The sequence below is a fragment of the Sceloporus undulatus genome, chromosome 3, assembly GCF_019175285.1.
Source record: "Sceloporus undulatus isolate JIND9_A2432 ecotype Alabama chromosome 3, SceUnd_v1.1, whole genome shotgun sequence".
Classification (NCBI taxonomy): Eukaryota; Metazoa; Chordata; class Lepidosauria; order Squamata; family Phrynosomatidae; genus Sceloporus; species Sceloporus undulatus.
In genome coordinates, this window is record NC_056524.1 from 112900187 (window position 1) to 112923053 (window position 22867).

The window sequence follows — 22867 nt, forward strand, 5'->3', positions numbered from 1 at the left end:
GTACTCATTGTGTCGACCTATGGAAGGATGCTAGGCTGAGTCAACCCAGAGCCCCTGGCTGGGAATGAACTCACAACTGTCTCAGGAGATGCAAAGTAGATTCTTTTCATCAGGAAATGCGAGTCCAACAAATTTCTTTTCCATCCATAGATACAGGTTTTCCTGCCCATTCCCTCCCTCATTCTGTAAGCCACTTGCTCCTCATCTGAATGGATCACAGCTTCAGGTATGCCCAAAAGCAGGGAAGGTAGAGTGATAGATAAGATCATGGGTGGGGAAAGAAGAGACAGAGCAAGTTGCAGCTGCCCTCTTTGCTGTTCCATTGGGGGATTTAAAATAATGCAAATCTTCTCACTGCTATGAACTTGGAAACTCTTGCAAGATTTCCAAGAAAATGTGGGCTAAATCAGTACCACAAAATATAACTTCAGTAAGAAACAGCTCAGATCTCAGTTGAAAATTCAGTTCATCTTAGAGCCCAGAAGTGGGGTTATATGTGGCAGAAGCTGCTTTTAAATGTTTCTAGCTGTATGCATACTTTCTGACTACCCCATGACATGTACGTATTCTGTCCCCAGCTCCTCTTAAAACAAATATTTAGCTGACTTGCACAACATACCCATAATGAGATAACTAAAAGAAAACCATTGTGATTGTGGGCTTGGCAGCATCATGTATGCACAAATCTTGTTGATGGTGCTATTTCTAGGCTCTTTGCTGTCAAACATCCTTTCATCTTCCTATGCTTGCTGAAGGCTGCACCTGTGTTCAAAGCATTAATCAGCCCCATCCAGATGGATGTTAATGATAAGGAGTTTATGCAAAGCATTATGATCAACTGGCATTCCTATTGTGTGTCTGCGTTTGTTCCTTTTTTTTCTTTCAGCTCATTCTATTTATAGTCTAGTTAGTGTCTACAAATTCAGCTATGAGTCTTGTAATGATCAAACATATGAATCTCAAGTCGCTACATCAATTTGTTTTCCCTTTGTTTATTTATTTCTAGCCTGAGCAACCTGATGAGGACATGCCCTATGTAATACTGAAGTGATGGAGGCGGTAGAGGAAACTACATGGGGGGTGGTGGGAGAGACTTAGCTTCCATCAGAAGAGTGAGCAACTATCTAGGGCCCATGGGCCATAGCCCCTCACTGAACCTTGGAAAGCCACCCCTACATTGTCCTCCACCAATTCATTTTATTGAATGTATTCTGGCAGCAGAGAATTAAGGTGACGGACAAAGGTGCTATCAGGTTAAAACTCTCTTTCCTGCACTATACGAGAAGAGTAAAGAAAGGGAAAGGACATACTTTCTCTTTCCTCTTCTTCTCATGCATCACAACAATCAAATGATGGCCTTTACTGCTACAGGCTGCCATGTTCTCTGGCTAACCTCAGTTCAGAAACACAAACTTCAGCAGGTTCAGAAAGCTTTATTCAGAAAACTAAAGTTGCTCACAGCATAACAATGTTGTCAGGACTGGAGCATTTGCTGGTAACACAGTATATAAGAAGTACAAGCAGTTCAAATGCTTTTGCGTGCTCACCCTCATTTGTCTTCCAGGCAAATTATTTCCCTCCCAGGACTACTACTCCTTTCCTCTCTATACCAACTGTTTCCATCTAATAAGACAGCTCTCCTCACATCTGCTTATCAGCCTGCTCCACAGAAGATAACCAATCTTTCCACCCATCATCACCAATTATGTAGCATATCCTGTCATCCAGTATTACGAAGCATATACAGAATATATGGCTAACAAGCATTGCAGGAGCTATGGTCCTGAGACAGGCACATAGCCCTGCAGCATCTTATGCACATAAAGGAAACTGTTGGTGAGGGAAAAGGGGAAGGCAGGAAACCTCTCTTCAGGGTGGTTTTTCATGCTTCTTGCCACCCACTTTTGCTTGAATTCCATTTTGGAAGAAAAGCAGGGTAGAAATCCAATCAATCCCAATCAAGGTAGCCCCAGGCCATTGATTTGGAAGGCAGGGTGTATCTGTGTGGGTTCAGTGGTGGCAACTGTGGTGATCTCAGACCACCCATTCCGTTCAGGCAAGATGTACCAAAACAGAAGAGAGTTTTATTACATAGGAAGTTTGACTTTGAATCTTCAGACTGGCTTCAGGCATCACCAAGAAACAATAAGTTTATAAAGTAATATTCTTTTTTCTAAACACTATAATTCAGAGTTCTGCATAATTTAAACATTTACCCTACTCACTCCCTGTCTAAACCTCCATACCCCTAGGTTCCCTTATTTCCTATTTAGCACACATTCCCTCTCTCTCCTCCTTTAGCTGGAGCTGCAGCCTTTTTGAACATTGCTGCAAAGATTTCAACAAGTCTGCCTCTAAGTGCGACAATGGCTGCATCCACACTGCAAAAATAATCCTAGTTGACACCACTTTAACTGCCATGGCTCAGTGCTATGGGTTTGTGGGAACTGTAGTATTATGAAACACTTATCCTTCTCTGTCAGAGAGCTCTGGTTCCCCCACCAAACTACAAATCCCATGATTCCATAGCACTGACTCATGGCAGTTAAAGTGTTAACCTCAATTATTTTTGTAGTGCTGATCTAGCATATATCTGGATCTAATCTGCCATCTTCTTCATTTGTATCCTCTACAAATGAATTGTAAAATTCAGACATATTCTCCATCTGATTCCTCCTCCTCCTCCTCTTGGCTTGTTTGAGAGATATCTTCTGGTCATGAAGCCATTCTAGATCCTCTTTGCAATACAAAGAAATAAGACAAAACATCTGGCCTTCAGACTGTGAGTTCCTGCTGCTGAAAATAATGCTGACCTAGTTGGTAGCTTGAGTGATAGCCATCACAGCCATTGGAACACTTGGCGACCTTAGAACTATTGTTGCCATGGTAGCCACAAAAGCTTTGATGTGATGCCATCCATTATGGCCTACAACATTATGAGTGGTGATCCTTTTATTATCACTTGCTAGTGAGAACAGAAACTGCTATATCAGAAGAGGAAAAAGAAAATAGCACCGGTTCCAGCCATGCAGACTTGTAAGTAGATGACCCTACAGTCTATTGCCTCTGTATGTCCTTGCTGGCTTTAGACATATCAGCCAATAGTTCCCATCGCTATGTTTTGTTTTGTTTTGTTTTGAACTGTCTTTAGGCCTAAGAAATATATTTTTTTTTCTTGAACTCTTCCAGAAGCCTTGATTTTTGCCATTTTAAAAAAATGTAATTTCTTTATCGTGTATATTCTTTTAGTCTGATGGTCATGTGAATCTAGACATGCTAGGTCTGTGTGGCTGCAGTTCTGTTTCATTTTTCATTAGATGAGTGGCGGGAAAAGTGGAGATATGAAACCACAGGCAAACCTCAAATATGGGTGTCTTGGTTGGAAATGGTTCCAAAAACCATAGCTGTGTTTGGTCCAGAAAGAATTTTGACTTGTTCCTATATGAGAATTGGTAATACACTTTGGTAATTATTAAATTAAAGGCCAGGAAGAAACTAGGTCTCATTTAGTTCAAATGATCAATACTCCCACAGCTAATTTGGGTTACTGCTGAGAATGGCAATCTCATCCCAAGTTCCCTCTTCTCTAGTGCTAACATGCTGTATGATATAAAGCCTTCTTCAGGCATAACTCTTAGAGTCCCTCAGCCCTGACAAGGAAATTCAAGACATTCTAATCCAAGAAAGTAACTTTTCTACACTGATTACTCTTATGAAAGGGAAAACATTTGAGTGAAGGGGAGTGTGGCCATGGTGTTGGAACCACTCCAGCTCATGCATTAGGCTTTTGCATAATTAGGACACCACTGAAATTGAGTGGTGTTTTCCAATAGTGTTCTGATTCCACAGAAATCAAAGTACAGTATGTGCAACTACACCAGCAAAGGTTTTTCAATTACATACTAAGACATGGGGATCTAGAAGTAGCACTAGGCAGTATCCGCTATATAGGAAGAAAGACTATGGAGCTTATCACTCTCGGGAGATCCTGCTTTAAAATGGGATTTAAACTAGATTCAATCTTTTTTAAAAACACACACAAATGCGGGAAGTTTATCACACATAATGACCCCAAAGTGAAATAACGTGAAGTTAAACTGGAGCTAAAGGAGAGAAAAATGGCAGCTTTTTACTTTCCAGAAGTTCTGAAAGTAAAAAGCTGAAGTTTTTCTCTGCTTTACCTCCGGTTTAACTTCGTGTTATGTCACTTTAATTGCGACAGCGTCTGATAAACTTCCCGCATTTGCAGGTTTTTGTTTTTGTTTTGCTTTAAATCTTTTTTAAATACTGTTTTTCTTTGGGATCTCCCTATTATAATAAACTTCTAAAATAACATGCCTATTCACCCTTATTTTGTGGGTTTTCCCCTGTCAAGGTGAGTCCCCCTCACCCAACTATTTCCCTATTGTGGCAGCCCCATGGGTTTAGTCATCCCACCGCTGCCACCAAATTATGTGACAAGAGCCACCAAAACTGCTTATTTTCCCTTCTAAGGATTCACTTTCAGATGGTACCTAGCATGGTTACTTATTTCAGATTTGGTCAAGCTTGTAAATAATTAACAATAAAACTTTATTTGAAAAACAGTTTAACAATGTTTCACTTGTTCAGTTGGTACATTCACTTGTTATTGTTTCACTCAGGGCCCATACAGACAGGCCAAAATTAAGCTGCTTCAGGTCACTTTGAAGGTATGCTGTTTAAATGACACACGCATCTTAAGCGGCCAGAAGCTGCGCCAAAGCTGCGATACAGTCCTTAGGATTGGAGCATGGCTTTGGTGCAGCTTCTGGCCTTTTAGGACGCATGCATTATTTAAACAGCCTATCTCCAAAGTGACCTGAAGCAGCTTTATTTTAGCCTTTCTGTATGAGCCCTTGGTTACTCTTTGTTATTTCTCTCTCTCTCTCTCTCTCTTTCTAGAGAACTCCAGTGATTCACTTAGGTTCCTCACACCATCTTCATTTACTGTTATCCTTCTGACCTTATTTCTAGGCTAACCCTATCCCTCAGGATATCAGACCAGAAACTCCCTCACTTGGAGTGCTATATTAGAACCAAGCTATTCACTTCTGAACTTTTCCCCTATCAGACCATGACATAGAGCTAAGTTGTTCCCTTACAAACGTTAGCTCTCACAGTCCCTAACTTCTGGACTGTCACTCAATCAGACCCTCTCCTTAGGGAGGGGAAATTTCCATCAAAGCTTAAACAAGCAGTGGTTAAACAACTCTTGAAAAAACCCTCCCTAGATCCCCTGATAAGAAATAATTATAGACCTGTCTCCTTACTACCATTCTTGGGCAAGGTGATCGAGAGGGCAGTTGCTTTCCAACTCCAGGCTGTCTTGGATGAAGCCGATTATCTAGACCTATTTCAAACTGGCTTCAGCGCGGGATATGGAATTGAGACTTCCATGGTCGCCTTGGTCGATGATCTCCGTCTGGGCATCGACAGGGGAAGTGTGATCTTGTTGGTGCTCTTGGACATCTCAGCGGCATTTGATACCATTGACCATGGTATCCTTCTGGAACGCCTGAGGGAGTTAGGTATCAGGGGCACTGTGTTGCAGTGGTTCAGATCCTACCTCTCGGGCAGATTCCAGATGGTGATGCTGGGAGACAGCTGCTCTCGTAAAAGAGAGTTGACATCTGGCGTTCCTCAGGGTGCAATTCTGTCTCCCATGCTGTTTAACATTTACACGAAGCCGCTGGGAGAGATCATCCAGAAACATGGGGCGGGGTGTTATCAGTACGCTGATGACACCCAAATCTACTTCTCTATGTCTCTGACAGCTGCAGTGACCAAGGATGGCATCTCTCCTCTAAATGCCTGCCTTGAGTCAGTAATGGGCTGGATGAGGGAAAACAAACTCAAGTTGAATCCAGAGAAAACAGAGGTGCTTGAGATAGGTACCCCTGGTCCAGGGATGGAGATTTGACAACCAGTCCTGGACAGGATCACACTTCCCCTAAAGGATGAAGTTCTTAGCTTGGGAATGCTCCTGGATTCATCTCTACAGTTGTCATCTCATGTGGAGGCAGTGGCAAGGAGTGCTTGGTACCAACTTCAGTTGATTTGCCAACTGCGCCCCTTACCTGGCCCAGAGGGACCTTGAAGCAGGAGTACATCCTCTGGTAACCTCTCACTTAGACTTCTGTAATGCACTCTACATGGGGCTACCTTTGTACCAAGTTCGGAAGCGTCAATTGATCCAAAATGCTATAGCCAGATTAGTCACGAGAACATCTAGATCAGACAATATCACTCCAATATTAAAATCTTTACATTGGCTGCCGATCAACTTCCGTGCATGATACAAAGTGTTGGTTATTACCTTTAAAGCCCTACATGGCTTGGGTCCGAGTTACTTAAGGGAATGCCTCTCCCTACACAATCCACCCCGCACTCTTAGAATATCAGGGAAGAAACTAGTGGAATACACGAAAACCAGATTAGTTACAACTTCCCATAAAGCTTTCACAGCCACAGCCCCTGAATTATGGAACAACTTGCCGGAAGAGATCCGCCTTATTACTACACTGGAAGCCTTTAAGAAGGCACTTAAGATGGATCTCTTCCAGTGGGCCTATCCATTTGATCTGCTATAATTGATCCGAAAGTGCACTCTCGACTCAATAGTATGGGAACAGACGACGATTGGACATTTTAATGATTGGTAGCACTATTGCTGACCGTTTTATAGTTTGTATTTTTAGATAACATTGTATTTGCATTTTGTATTGTTAAACTTTTTGCTGTAATCCCACCTCAATCCACAGGGAGAGGCGGGAAATATAAATAAATTTTATTATTGTTGTTGTTGTTGTTGTTATTAACTGTCTAAAACCAAATCCCCATCTGACTTCCAACTGTCACTAATGGACTTCTCCTCTTCTTACCAGCCAACTTCTATTGGCTGTCGCTGGCTGACTCCAGTTTGGCTGTTGCTAGCCTGGCATAATTCTGCCTGCTCTTCACACACCCCTTTTATTAAAGTATTGTGGAACCATTATTCATTTTATTGACTGCACCTTATTAAGAGATTGGGGCAATATGTCAAAGGATTGCCACCCATATCCCCATATTCCATATTAATCTAGAGTTGCACTCATACATTGTGTAGTAAGACGATGCTCCCCCCAAAAAACGTTTCTGGTTGTGTTTTCTCCTAGAAAAACTATGGTCATAAAAGAAAAGACAACAAACACCTATGGCCCACCTGTGGGACTGAACATGGCATTTGCCAGTGATCCAGACTTTATCTGCTTCGATAAGGCTACACAAACTTTATTTGAGGATGAAGATGATCTGATCGAAGATCAGAAGGCAAATTCATGCGCAGCTCGCTTGTTTGTGCCTGCTAAAGAAAAAGGTTATGTGCTGAAGACAAAAACCAAAGTGAGGGAGCGAGCCTCTACAACCCAGCCAAGATCAGAGCTTCACAACTTCCTCCCAAAGGAGAAACAGAGAAAAGACGACGAGCCTTTGGAATATTGCCACGGTGTCACCTTGCAGCCAGATAATGAAGATGTGGATGAGGTACAACCATTGTGTATCAATGGAAGGATTTCTGTTTCCAGTCTGTTTTCTCCTTATGCACTCATATTTCATCCATCGTGACAACAATCAGGGCTTGGCAGTAATGCATTGCAAATTATGCTGTTTACCTGTTAACACATTATTATTTTTTTGGGGGGAGGGGGGTTTAAAAGTAATCTGATGATTGGTATTGTTGCTATATCTTAGAACATAACAAAATATGGATGAAATTTGTTAATCCTAAAACATGTCTGGGGCGCATTTTGGAATATTTTTGGCCATTTACAATATATATTTTATGTATTTTTTTAAAAAAAGTTAAATTGTCTAAAAGATAACACACTAGTAGATAACACACTAGACACTAGGGAGTGGGTGTTATCAGTACACTGATGACACCCAAATATATTTCTCCATGTCCCATTCATCAGTGACAATGGCAGATGGCATCTCTCCCCTCAACCAGTGTCTTCAGGCAGTAATGGATTGGATGAGGGGAAAACAAGTTGAATCCAGACAAAACAGAGGTACTTACGGTAGGGGCCCCCAAACCAGGTATTGGGCTGCAACCTCCAGTCCTAGAGGGACTCACGCTCTCCTCGAAGGACTGTGTTCACACCCTGGGGATGCTTCTTGACCTGTTGCTTCAGATGAGGAATCAGGTGAATGTGACAGTCAAGAGCGCCTGTTATCAGCTTTGGCTGATACGCCAGCTGCACCCTTTCCTGGAACAGGGTGACCTTGAAACCATAGTACATGCGCTTGGTAACCTCAAGACTTGATTTTTGCAATGTGCTCTACATGGGTTTACCCTTGTGCCTAGTCTGGAAACTCCAGTTGGTACAGAATATGGCAGCCAGGTTGGTCACAGGAACAGCAAGGAGTGACCATATAACACCAATACTGAAGTCACTCCACTGGCTGCCTATCAGTTTCCGGGCACAGTACAAGGTGTTGGTTATCACCTTTAAAGCCTTACATGGCTTGGGCCCAACCTAACTAAGGGATCACCTCCTTCCATATAATCCACCCCATACACTCAGGTCCTCTGGGAGGAATTTACTACAGCCCTTAAAGACCAGATTAATGGCGACCTCCCAGAGGACATTTGATGCAGCCGCTCCCAATTTATGGAATGGCCCGCCGGATGAGATCCATCAAATTACCAATCCAGAGTGCTTTTAAAAACCAATAAGATGGATCTCTTCCGGCAGGCCTTCTCGGAATAAAATACTTGGTCACGAATAAGTCCTCGCATCTATCGAACTCTGCCCATGGTTTTTATTTGGATTATTCAGATTTTAGCATGTTAGTTTTAATCTTATAATGTTTAACCTTGTTTTAAGGAGGATACTGTGTATATATGGATGTATTTTAGTCTGTTGTACACCGCTTTGATTGCTTGGCAAAAAGCGGGATAATTTTTTTTAAATTTAATATAATAATTTAGCTTTTGAACTATTTCAGAGATTTCTAAAAGATGATGCAACAGCCACAGTTACTGGTCAGATACTTTTAGTCGTGGCTAGTCTAAGGGACGCTGACAAAACCAGTATCCAGGCAGCTGCAGCTATGCTAAACTCAATCCTGAAGAAAGAAATGAACAAACTGAGAGAAAAGGTAAAAAGAAATGATACCGTTGCTGGAGATTTTTTTTTCTCCTTTGAGTTTCAGAAACAGAGGTTTTAATTGTATCTTGTAGCACCTTTGAGACTACTGGGCAAAAGATGTTGCAGCATAAACTTTCATAGACTTGATCTACTTCTTCAGATGCACGGAGTGGAGTTTTAATTGAGTCACTGAGTTATAATTGATTCATTGAGAAGTTGTCATTCATTGGGTTTAGTTAAAATATTTTTATACAGCTCTTCATACAAATACTTCATATAAATGGTTCTTCAGACAAATAGTTAAAATAATAATCAAAATGATGAAATCCATAAAAATATTTATTTGAAAACATTTTATACCTCTTTTCATTTTAAAAGAATCTCTAAGCCTTTCACATTAAAATAGGTTGTATATGTCATGTTTGTGGATCCTTAGGGATGACTTCTGGATCAATCATTGCGTAGAAATACAATCAACATACCACACAATCATTGGATACAAACACAATCAAACCTACCAGAGAGCTCCCTGAATTCCTGACCGTTGGCCTGGTTGGCTGGGGCTTCTGAGAACTGCAGTCCAAAACACCTGGAGGACTAAAGTTTGGGAATCACTGTTTTAGAGGAACCACCCACGATATTAAATCCTATACCCAAAGGTTCCATACTTTGGATAGCTCCTTTAAAGTTCAGATTAAAATTTAGGGTGGAGTTCTTGTTTCACTGTCATGTAAACCTGCAGCCACCAGGCAGAGTTTCTGTCTGATAATAAGGGAACAAGATTTTCCAAACTGGTAGAATTTCATACTCCAAACTTCACTATTTTTTACATTCACCCCATTAGAAGCCACTGTTTATTCCAGTTACCACAAGATGTCAAATGTCTTGTGGGTCTCTGTCAATACACTGCGATTCACTGCAAGTTACCATTTTCTAGCATACTAGCAACTTAATTCTTTGAAGGGCAAAAAGAGTGAGAAAACTGTTGAACACCATCTACTGGTTGGTGGTGTTGAGTGTATCATCATTTCAGTCCACATGGGTCATTTATTGGCTTCTAACATCTTTATGACAAATGCACCCAACCAAAAATCTCACTGAGATTCTAGGCATTACTAGATTCGAAACAGAAATGGAAACAAGCATCAAAAACCAGGAAAGAACCATCAGTGGCAAGCCCTTATTTCTTTTGTTTGTTTGTTGTTATTGTTTTGACAGGTGCCAGAGATCATTGATATTATTTATTTTCACCTGCGTGCCATCCAGGAACCTAGTGCAAGAGAAGCTGTAATAGGGGCTGTTTGTCTCCTGGCTGAAAAACATACAGAGGAAGCCATCTCAAGCCTTCTGAGACTTTCACTGCTTTGTGACAGGTGAGAAGCAGACCCTGTGAAATTTTCTTATAGGATTTCAGCTCCTAGGATTTTCCAGCCAGTGTGGCCATACTCTGCTCACACTGTCTGAGGGATTCTGAGATTTCCAGTTCAAAAAGGAACATTTTCCTCATGCTCTAATGAAAAATAGAGGAGTTGTTATCATTTCCCAGATAAGTGTTTTTAAAGAGATGCTACGTTTACCTAAACGAGTTCTTCTTTGCTGCCTCTGGTGGAAAAATTGGTACACCAAACTGACGTCTGTGGTGTTGATTCCACCATTGCAGATATTCTACCATTTGTAGCTTCTGCTACACTCTAGGTTGGTTGCAGAAAAAGTCTACTCCACTCCTTGTCACTGATTTAACCAATGTGTAGATTATTACTGACTCAATTTTCTTGAGCTGAGCAGCTGTCTTGATGTAGCCACCTGAAATGAGGCAAGTCATACCAAGGGGACAAATTTTCCTGACTCTTTCAGTTCTTCCTATGAACATTTAGATCTAAATTTTAGAAAACAAAGGTCCAGCAAGGTATGCCAACTTTCAGTTCATGCTTATCAAGTCCCTTCTCTAACATGAGAAAAGAGCCATACAGTCTGCAGAGCCCTCAAGTGGCCAGAGCATCCTCTTCATCACCCAACATAGGGAGCTATCTTCTACTATGGTCTATCTGTCTCAGTATGGTCTTCACAGACTACCAAAAACTCTCTACAATAGGTATACAAAGAATATTTGTAATTTTTCTCCTTCTCAACAAGAAAACAGTATTTTGATATACTGAAGCACTCCATCAGGAGAAAGATCAGCGACTAAATGCACACTGCATTTCAGTACTGTTTTGCATTTTATAAACCTTGGGTTTTGCATGCAAAATATTGCAATATTATAAATGTGTGTGAAAATCTTTTATCATTTTAATATTGGCTTTTGTGTAAAAAAATCCACTAAATATTGGACAAATGCATATTTTACCAAAAATAAATAAATAAATCCTGAAATGTGAAAAATCGTCAAAAAACCTCATAATCTCACCAAGTGGGTGAAAACTTTTATTGTTCTTGCATGCAAAGATGAAATAAGCAAAGATTCACATCACTAATTTTTCTTAGCTTTAGTGGGAAATGCAAAGAACTAAACCTGGTGCCTTTGGAATACAAAGCACCTGGTCTACCACTGACTTACATATGCCTATATCTCCTTGTCAAGCTTTTGAATTGGAAATGCAAACCAAAGCATCCTGCACACCTATGACTTTATCACACAGAGAAAATTGGGGGTTTAACTATTGATTAACCTGTGAAAATTGTGCGATCTCAATAAAGAGTTTCACACAACATCAGCATTAAAATGCCATTATCCTGGAAATAATAAACTAGCAATAAACAGCAACAAAGCATTCACAGGGACATCCCGTGAATGATTTGTTGCTGTTTATTGCCAATTTATTCCCTCATTATTCCCAGGATAATGGCTCTTTAAGCGAAATGTGTGTGAAAATCTTTTATCGTGATTGTGTAATTTTTATGAGTTAATCACTGGTTAAACCCCCAATTCTCCCGGTGTGATAAAATCCCTAGAACATTAGGGCTCTGTGCAACATATTCACTATCCTGACTCTGATCTATATGGTCCATGCTCCAAGGATTGACTTATATAAGAAGCAAGTATGGTTATCTTTTCCCTGAACATCATCTTGCTGAAGTCTCCAATCCTAAATACATTTACTAAGTAGTAAGCCCAGGTGAACGCAAAGAACTTATTTTGGAGTAAGTGCATAGAACTGCATGAAACGCCATTAAATGTGGACTGCTCTGTTATGCTAGTCTCAGAAAAGAAAGTTTGCTGCTTTTAAACTATAGGACTAACCATTGGAGGAACACTTAGGCTGTTTGTGAAAAACTAAATATTGACCAGATTACTGTGTTTTGTTTACATAATCCATTGTATGCTCTTTGCATCTTGACACATTGGCCAAAGTAGCCCTCAGGGTTGTTATCTGTGCTACAGTAGTGTGCTAAATAACTTGTTGTTGTTGTTGTTGTGTGCCTCCAAGTAACTTTTGACTTCTGGTGATCGTAAGGTAAGTCTATTATAGGGTTTTCTTGGGAAGTTTCTTTAGATGGCGGTTACCATTGCCATCCTCTGAGGCTGAAAGAATGTGATCCAGTGGATTTTTATGCTCAAATGGGGAATCGAACCCTGGTCCCCAGCATCATAGTCCAACACTCAAACCACTACACCGTGCTGATACTGCCAAACAGCTTCATTTATATACCGTTTCATACTGAACTAACAGTTTACTTACTAAGTTTTTTAAAAAGACAGAGGAGAAAATTACACAAAGAGAGAGTGGGGATTTTGGAGAATAATGTGAGAAATGTGCCTCAGTACTATACAGCAAGAGCTGAGTGACAGTACTAGGCTATTGCAATTTAAAAGCTGCAACTAGATTGATGAAAAGTCCAGTTACCAGATGAGGTTTCTCATTGAAAAGGTGAGCAAACACCCTTTAGCAGCAAACAATGTGACAGAGCTACAGTATATTTATTTATTTATTTCTCGAACACAACGTGCCTTTCTCCTGCTTCTGTTCCCTTTACAATGCCTGTGTGTGAGAGTACAGACATGTGCATATTGAACAAAGATGACTTTAGACCATGATAGGGTGGCAAGGGAGTAACATCTACAATGCCTGTGTCCATCTTGGTATGTATGTCTTTTAATGGTTTGATTTTCTTTTAATTTCAGGCATATTACTCAAATTTGGGAAGCTCTGGGCCAAGCTAAGCAGACTGTCAGACTCCAGGTTCTAGCCAAGCTTCTTGAAGTGCTAAAAAGAAAACCTGACTTCAGCAGTGAACCATCAGAGTCAGACTCAAAGTTCAAGGATAATTCCCTTCTACCTCTAGCTGTGAGCAACAAAAAACAAACAAACCTATTTTTCTTTCTCCAACTGTAAGAAACTAGGCTATACAAAAACATAGATTGCCTGAGTCCAGAAAGATCCAGATCCAGAGCTTAGAAAGCTACTTTAAAAAAGTAATTACCCACAGTTTGACTTACAAGTCCCCAAAGTAGTTATATTATAGTGGCAATTTTGAAAATCAATTTCATGACAATACCAAATATCCAATACAGCAGTGGTTCCCAACCTGTGGGTCGGGACCCCTTTGGGGGTTGAATGATCCTTTCAAGGGGGTCGCCTAAGACCATTGGAAAACACCTATTTAATTACAGTTATGAAGTAGCAACGAAAATAATTTCATGGGTTTGGGTCAACACAACATGAGGAACTGTATTAAAGGGTCGCGGCATTAGGAAGGTTGGGAACCACTGCAATACAGGTTGTCTAGTCTCCAAAATGATCCAAAACATGTTAGACCCTAGAACAGCCTTCTCTATTTCAGCACTTTCCAGATGTGCTGGGCTAAAATCCTCTTTGCTACATAGAGTAGCTCTCATGGAAATCAGAGAATTATGATTATGATTGTGTTTATGATTTTATTGCAGGCAACAAAGGCCCTGTGCATTATATTTAGGGATAAAAAGTGCAAAGTGCCTATGAACAGTTTTTATGTATCTGTCATCATCTTCCTGGTAATTCAGCTGCATTACTTGAATTGTTCAGAAATTGACTATGGACAGGAGGATATATTCAAAACATCAAGCTATATAAGGTAACAGCTAATGGGATACTATGCAGGTAAATATCAGTGTTGGATATTAACGTAACAAATGCTTCTCTAGTTCTAAAGGAAAGAGACTGATGCTGTTGTCCCTGTAGCTCAGCATGGGAATAACTGTCATAACAAAAGATGACTTATGGTGACTTTAGGACTACCTAGCACATTTTGGCATAAAATTTTGTAGACTATATTCCACTTCACAAAAACATATGGTGAAATAAACTGGTTAGTCTTAAAAGTGCCACAAGACTACTTTTTCTTTCCCTTGTTTATACTGAAACTGACTAACATGACTTTCTGTTTGGAAATCTTAACTGACAACTCCTTGTTTAAAAGTCTCCAATCTTGACATATTTCTGTTCCATTATCAACAAACATTTTTTCAACTGAGTTCTGGATGCACTTGCTTAGAAATAAGACTAATTGGTTTAGGCAAATTTAATTCCATAGTTTGAATGTTAACAATGCTTAGAACAGACCTGCTGAAATCAATGGGACTTAATTTAGTAACTAAATCAAATCCCATTCATTTCATTGGATGAGTTCTAGGCATTATTGATTCAACCCATGGAATTAATTTCTCTTAAACCAATTGGTCTTCCTTCTAAGCATGCCCTATTGATGTAAACAGATCTAGTCTAAGCATGACTAAGTCATCCAGCTCCATATGCTTATTGCAACATCACACTTCACTCCTGTGTGCATGGAAAACTCAGACTTGAAGAAACAATAGCAACACGTTAGTTGGTAGCCACTTCAGTGAATTGCTTTACTATCATCCCATTCTAGTGTTGGAATGAACTGGGGTTTATGGGAAAAAATCCTTAATTATGAATGGGAATTCATTTGGGTCTATTCTAAGTGTAACTGTCATTTTCATATTCCCAGTCTCCAACTACATCCTAATACTACAGCCTAAAACTCTCACCTTCACTTACTATGGTTTTATGTGTGAAAACCTGTCTCCTATCCTTCAGTGGTTATCTGTAACCCTGTTGGTATAACATCTAACAAAAAATGAATACAGGAGATGGCACATGTTTATTATGTAGCATGAAGCTGGCTCTGCCTACTCCCTGCCACAATAAGACCCAAGGAAGATGCAAACTTGTCTGTCTATCTATCTACGTATATGTCTGCCTCTATCTGTCTGTCTATTTATCATATACAGTATTGGTGTTACACCCATCTATCTCCACATGGGGGGATCAAGTGTATTTTATATTTGCATCATTCTCTGTTGTTTTTCTCCCGTAACTACTGTATGTTGCCTCTACATATGGGGGTTTTCTTGTTAGCTCTCTTGAATAATTTAAATCACATTAAAACTTTCACTGCTATGCCTTTTTGTGGAGCAAGACAGTCCTTTTGGAAATCATTTTTCATAGCCCATGCAAACAAGCTATCATTCTTCAGCTGGACATGCATTTCCCTAAATGAGCAAACATTGATGAAAAACCCATCCAGTAAATCTCCCTTTCTCTCCAAATCATACCCTAGTCATAATTCAGCAAATAAAAGGAAGAAAGGAAAATGTACAGAGGATTGTGTGCCTATGTGTATGTGTGTGAGAGAGGGGGGAGTGAAAGAAAGAGAGAAAATGTCCAACTGGAGAGAAATCTCTTTTGCAATACTCAAATGTACCCCTATAGATATAGGCTGGGATAGCTGCTTGGCAACAGTACAGAAAAGAGTCACTATATCTCACTTCCTTTTTACAAGTCGGTTTGGAAAGAATTACTGGATCACTTCTGCTGATCATGCTTTTCCAAAGGAAAAGGGGAGGGAAACACCATTGTCTCACCTTCACATACCCTGGGTCTTTCTTAGCCACTTTTCTTCAGTTCTGAGGGGGCCACAGAGTCAGATCAGAGTTGGCCCCTCACCATGTCCATCACACTGGTTGAAGATGGGAGGAATGCGCAAAAAGGGGGAAGAGTAAGACAGCATTTGTCTACAAACCTTTAAATATAGCAGGTGAAGGTTACATAGGCCCGAAACACACAGGCAAAATGATATGGCTTCAGACCATGTTGGGGGCATGCCATCTACATGGCACACGCTCTGAATGTGGCCTAAAGCTGCACCATGGCCTCATCAATGAAAAAGAACTGGCCCAAGAAGGAGCTGATAGAATCCGCTCCTTTTGGCAGACCAGTTCAGGACTGCAGTGTTGCCCCAGATTGGGACCAGGCATGTGCAGTTGCTGGGGTTCCGGTGCCAGTGCAAATAGTGCCGGCATGGCCTCATGCTACTCCTTTGAGCCCATCTGTTTCGGGCCCTAGTCAAGGCACACTATACACGTTTTAACACTAGCTAACCACTGAGCATCATAAGCATCACACTACATCCCAATACTAATTCATATGGTTATCTACTAACCTTGGCTTTAGGCAACATCCTTGTTTTGTCCCCCAACAACCATAATTAAAACTGAACTTGTCATCTCATCTCGACACCACAAATATGGGTGCATTCCTATGGAAATCCTCTCATAGAGACTGCTATATAGGTCTGTCCCTGGATTTTCCACTCCATCACATGCATCTGAGGAAGTAGGCTCGATCTAAGAAAGTTTATGCTACCAACTTCTCTCTTTCAGTTAGTCTCAATAAATGCTGCAACATCCCTTTGATACTGATTTTCCAGACTAACAAGGCTTTGTACTTGTCCTGCCATTTCTTTAAACTACTACTCATGATCAGGGGAAGAACTGATTTACAAAATTAATGAGTCAAATTAATTGATGTTCAAAATTATTTTGCACATCAGCAGAACATATGTGATTTCTTTCAGAGAAGCAGCCTATGAATGCACTGCAGTTAACAAAAAATATTAAGGAAAGTATCCTCTAAATCATGGATGGGGCACACATTGCTTACCAGATGTTTTATAGACTGCAGTTTCCTTGGTCACTCACCTTTGACTAGGTTGGCAATGGTTGATGGAAATTGTAGTCCAACCTCTGAAAGACCAGTGTCTTCCTCATCCCTTCATGGATCTAGATTATACTGTGGTCATTAGGTTGGCCTTCAGTGGCCACAAAGATAGTCCTTGGCTAATATGTTGTTGTAAAAGTGTCTTTTTACTTTCTTACCTGCAAGATATAAGATAATAAGCTTCTTTCTATGAAAAATAATTTCTAAAAAAAAACAGAACTTTGAAACAAAAAGCATTCATAATGGTGTTAATAAACTTATCTGAAAAAATAGTAATTTGTAAATTAGAGCCATCAAAAGCAACAGATTCCAGCTAACACTCATGCCATCAGTCAAATACTTTTCTTGTCCTGAATTCAGCTGTACCATGGAAGCTTTAAAAGCCTTAATTAAAAGGGAGAAGACTCCTCAGACATGTTTTACAAGTCTAACAGGAAGCTGGGACCTTCTGTCTTCACCAGAGAATTACCTCGAAGGGGTTCTCCTTTTGGCCAGGTAACTAGGAAAAGAACTGAATTCATGGCTTCTTAGCTTAATATCTGTATATAAACCCCCAAATATCATGTCTCTGTGTATTATGTCTTTCCAGAGCCCTTGTCAAACATCACAGCGGGCTTGACTATGCTGTATTTACCAAGGTGATACCACTTCTCCATCATGGGGATGACAAACAGAAGCTAACAGCAATGGCCTTTTTCACTGCAGTAGGTCTATTTTCTCATTTCTTGGACATCTTTGAACCTATTGTGGTTGGCCTTTAGTGGTCACTGAGTAGAGATACAATCCTAGGAAATCTTGTAGGGAAACATGAGCACAAAATCATGAGCATGAGTGTCAGTACACTGCTGACAAGCACATGTGTGCATTTGTCTAATATTACCTTCATATAGGGTTAAACAGAACAACACTAATATATTTTGCTGCCTAAGATGAGGGATAAGAACTTGTCCTTTCTCCAACTCTTTCCATATACACAAGCCTCCCTGAATGGTAGTTGAGTCTTCGGCACTGACAATGGGATGGCATTCTTCACCATGCCCAAGGTCAGCCTGCCAATTTAGGGGGCACAGAACAGGCCACATGGCACATTCTGCCTAATGATAGGGCTGGTGCTGGCAGGCAGAAATTAAGAAAGAAGCATAAAGAGAGAAAATATTGCTAACAACCTAGCTTTATTATTTTTAAACTCTTTTTAAAAACAGTTTTAGGGCTTGGGAAAAGCGGGAAATTCTTTATCCATGAACTAAAACTTAGATAAAAGTAGTTGAGAATAAAGATGTTTTATTGTTACATTTCTATAGCTACAGTGACTATGAAAAATTCTCTGCTTCTCACTATGTGTTTACTTCTTTGTGTTTTTCAGCTTCTGTCTTCTGATTCCACCTACACGGTGCTACAAAAACATTATATTTTGGGCCTATTAAAGAACTGGCAGACTGATTCGAGAGCAACCTACCGCTGGCTCAGTCTCAATGGATTGGGCAATGTAGCTCATCACCTGCAAAATGTGAGTAATATCGATGTGTTGCCTCACCCATTGCACCTACCATTTTATTTTATTTTACTGTTAGAACAATTTCTAGCTAAAGGTGAGGTTAGGCAGTGAATGGAAATAAATAGACTCTGTCTGCATGAATAAAACATGGCTTATTGAAATCAAAATATAGAGAGCATATGTTTAAAGAATTTGAGAGCTCTAGCATCCATGTTGGTTACCAAGGATCAAAACTGGGAATATACAGAGTAGGCTGCATCTGCACTGCAGAAATAATCCAGTTTGATGCCACTTTAACTGTCATAGTCCAATGTGATGGGATTCTGGGAATTGTAGTTTTGTGAGACATCTATCACAGAGCTCTGCTGCCACAACAAACTACAATTCCCAGAATTCCATAGCACTGAGCCATAGCAGTTAAAGTGGTATCAAACAGGATTATTTCTGCAGTGCAGATGCAGCTGAAATAAGAAGGGGAGCTTCTTCATATACATGGTTTAATTTTTAAAGGCTTTAATAACAAGGGCGGTGTACAGACCACCCAAAAAGGTTGTATTCTGTTCCTTTCTAATAGAACATTAAAGTTTGTGGTGCCATAGGACTTTTGATTAACCCCATTGTCCTTGGTTTGCGGGTACTTAAGGTTTCTATTATATCTTTGACACTTTTCAACATGTGCATAAAACTCCTGAGAGTGATCATCTGGAATTGATCATCAGTATGCTAACAATCAGCATTTCTGTCCGTTTCTAACAATGTCATCGAAGCTGTAGATGCTTGACAGAAGGTTGATGTCAGTCATGGGGTAGATGAGGGCTAATAAAGTGAAAGAAAATTAGAGCAATACTGGGTTTTTACAAACAGGAATATTTTAGTTTGGATACCTAACAGAAGTCATGTTGATATAAAGGAACTATGCTTCCTCTGAAAAATTATGTTTGCAGTTTGGGGAATTGCTCTTCAAACTGACCTTAGGCCTGAATTTTCAGGCCACACCTGGGGCTAAGCATGTCTTTGCAGAATTAAGACTAGTGTACCACGTGCAACCATTTCTGGAAACTTCCCATTTACCTATGGCAGGCTATACCTTAGTCGTCCACTGGTTTGAATTATTACAACATACTGTGAGGGGCTGTCTTTAAAGATTATTTAGAAATGTCAGAATACTGTAACCAGGTTTCTTCTTGGGTGTGGAATGGAGGGTCCATGTTATCCCCTATTTCAACAGCTGCTTGTCTGTTTCTATGAACAATGAGAAATCAATAAATAAGGTAAGTAAATAATTAAGTAGTAATTTTGACCAATAAGGCCTTTAACAGGTTGGGACACACTTACCTAAAGAATTGCCTTCCTTCATATAAATCCTGCCCAAGCACTGTAATCTTCCAAAGATGCCCATCTCTCCCTGTTCCCCCAGATTTTATCAGCTGATACTGCTCAAGAGGAAGCCCCATCTGTTTAACTCCTCCCTCAAGGAGATCCATACTCACCACTTGCATTTGGAAGGACTTTCTTTTTAACCAGGTGGAGACTGTCAGGGAATAATAGCTGCTTCAAGATGATTTACCATGGTTTTTCTTTCAGGTGGCAAATCACCTCTGAGTATTCTTTGTCTTAGGAAGCCCTTATGAAATTCATGAAGCCACCATAAGTCGGCATACACAACTTGAAAGTACATACACATTTGTTGTTAGCTGCCACTGAGTTGGTTCTGACTCATGGCAAACCTGTGGATGAGACATCTCCAAGAATCCCTATCCTCCACTGCCCTGCCGAGATCCTGCAAGCCCTTGCCCATAACCCACCTGATTAAGTCTATCCATCTGGTTTGTGGTCTTCCTCTCTTTCTCCTACCCTCTACCTTTCTAGCATTATTGTTTTTTTCTAGTGATCCTTGCCTTCTCATTTTGTGGCCAAAGTACGATAGTCTCAACTTGATCATTCTAGCTTCCAGGGAGATTCCTGGTCTGATCTGTTCACGAACCCATTTGTTTGTTTTCTTGGCTGTCCATGGCATCCTACGTACTCTTCTGCAGCACCACATTTCAAATGAGTTGATTTTCTTTCTGTCTGCTTCCTTCACTGTTCAGCTCTCACATCCGTAGATCGTAATTGGGAATACAATGGCCTGAATGAGTCTGACATTAGTGCACAGTTGTATGTCTTTGCTCTTCGGTATCTTTTCCAGTTCTTTCATAGCTGCCCTTCCCATTCCTAATCTTCTTCTTATTTCTTGACTGCAGTCTCCACTCTGGTCAGTGTTTGATCCTAGATATGGAAATTGTTTGACTATTTCAGTTTTCTTGTTGTCTAGATTGAATCTGTATATTTCTTCTGTGGTCATTATTTTTGTTTTCTTTATGTTCAGCAACAGTCCTGCCTTTGCACTTTCATCTTTGACCTTCCTTATTAACTGTTCCAATTCTTGAATGTTTTCTGCTAATATTATGGTGTCATCTGCATATCTTAGGTTGTTAATGTTGCTTTCTCCTATCTTCACTCCTCCTTTTTCTGATTCAAATTCTACTTTTTTAATTATGTTTTCAGCATATAAGTTATTGGGAACCACTCTGTTTCTCCAGATTCTGTTCTGACAGTGGCCTCCTGTCCTTGGTACAGATTCCCCATCAGGACTATCAGATGTAGTGGCATGCCCATGTCTTTGAGTGCATTCCATAGTTTTTCATGATCTAGACAATCAAATGCTTTGCTGTAGTCTATAAAACACATGCTGATTTTTTTAATTCTTTGGTACGCTCCATTAGCCATCGCATGTTTGCAGTGTGGTCCCTGAGGCCCCTACCTTTTCTGAATCCTGCTTGCACCTCTGAAATTTCTCTCTCCATGTATGTTTGGAGTCTATGCTGCAGAATTTTGAGCATTATTTTGCTTGCATGTGAGATTAGTGCTATTGTCCTATAGTTGTTGCAGTTTTTTGTATCTCCTTTCTTGTGGATTGGTATGTATCGAGCGTTTCCAGTCTGTTGGCCGCCACTTTGTTTTCCATATTTGTTGACATATTTCAGTTATAATAATAATAACTTTATTATGGCCAATTGGCCAGCACGACATATTTCAGTTAGCACTAAAGTTGCATCTGTCTTTAGGCACTGTAGCAGTTCAATTGGGATATCATCTGTTCCCAGTGATTTATTTTTTCCCATTTCCTTTATTGCAGATTCCACTTCACTTCTTAGAATTTGGAGTTCGTCTTCGTATGGCTCCTCATTCCAAATATAATTCATTCCCTCATCTCTTTTGTATAACTCTTCTGTGTATTGCCTCCAGCATATTTTTATTTATTTATTTGCTCCTGTATTACATTCTTTTCTTCTCCATAGAGCATCCCTTCCTTCAGTTTGAACTTGGCTTTAATTTCTTGGATTTTTTGATAGCTGCCTCTTGTTCTTTCCTTTTTGTTCTTTTCTTCTATTTCTCTGCATTGATCATTGTAGTATTTCTCTTTATTCCTGCGTGTCAATACTTCTGGCTTTATTCCTATCGCCCTTTCCTTTTGCTTTTCTTCTTTCTTTTATTGCATGAAGCGTTTCATCTGTCATCCATTGTTTCTTATCTTTCTTTTTTGCCACTGTTAGTGTTTTCTTGCATTCATCCTTAATTATGTCTTTGACTTAATTATGTATTTGACTTTTGTCCACAGTTCTTCAGGTTCCTGGTCAATTATACTCAACAGTTCAAATTTTTTGCTTACATTGTCCTTGAATTCACCTGAAATGTTATTCAGGTCATATTTTGGTATAATGATGGTTTTTGCTTTCCTCTTCAGCTTAACATGAACATATTTCAGCTCTTCTAGATGTGTTGGGTGATGTAAGTTTTATTATTTGTTACTGCTTGCTTTATTATTATTTTGACTGATGATAAACATGCTTCTGATGTCCTTTCAGAAGAAAGAACTCACTGCCCTAATTCTGGGTATCCTTCCAAGTTTCAATGACCCTGATGAGAAGGTGGCCTTGACAGCTATGGAAGTTATAACGAAGATTGTTGCACATCACAAGAACAATGTCAATGTATATGTGAAGATCACCGAGCAGCTTCAGCCATTCTTGGCTGATGTAAGGCTGACAAGCATTGTTGATTGATATGAGGGAGGATTTCCAAGCTGAATAGGAAGATTAAAGGATGAATTTAGTAAATCTTTTCAATAATATGGTGTTCCACCAATATTGATGGAATATTTGTAAGCCTTTGGCATA

General features: G+C 39.9%; 1 protein-coding gene across 4 annotated transcripts in view; it reads left to right on the forward strand.

The window, feature by feature from the left end:
- LOC121927172 (maestro heat-like repeat-containing protein family member 6) overlaps positions 1-22867 on the forward strand; it is a 40667-nt gene that overhangs the window by 10146 nt on the left and 7654 nt on the right. For 2 of the 4 annotated variants that reach the window (XM_042460783.1, XM_042460786.1), the window contains exons 2-10: positions 7176-7542; positions 9010-9162; positions 10371-10525; positions 13276-13438; positions 14038-14204; positions 17513-17647; positions 17742-17856; positions 18516-18659; positions 22556-22726. In XM_042460783.1, coding sequence (XP_042316717.1) covers positions 7176-7542; positions 9010-9162; positions 10371-10525; positions 13276-13438; positions 14038-14204; positions 17513-17647; positions 17742-17856; positions 18516-18659; positions 22556-22726 — 1570 coding nt within the window. Of the gene's footprint in view, positions 1-2925; positions 3037-7175; positions 7543-9009; positions 9163-10370; positions 10526-13275; positions 13439-14037; positions 14205-17512; positions 17648-17741; positions 17857-18515; positions 18660-22555; positions 22727-22867 lie in introns of those variants that run through there. The other 2 variants (XM_042460785.1, XM_042460784.1) reach the window with 2 other exon arrangements.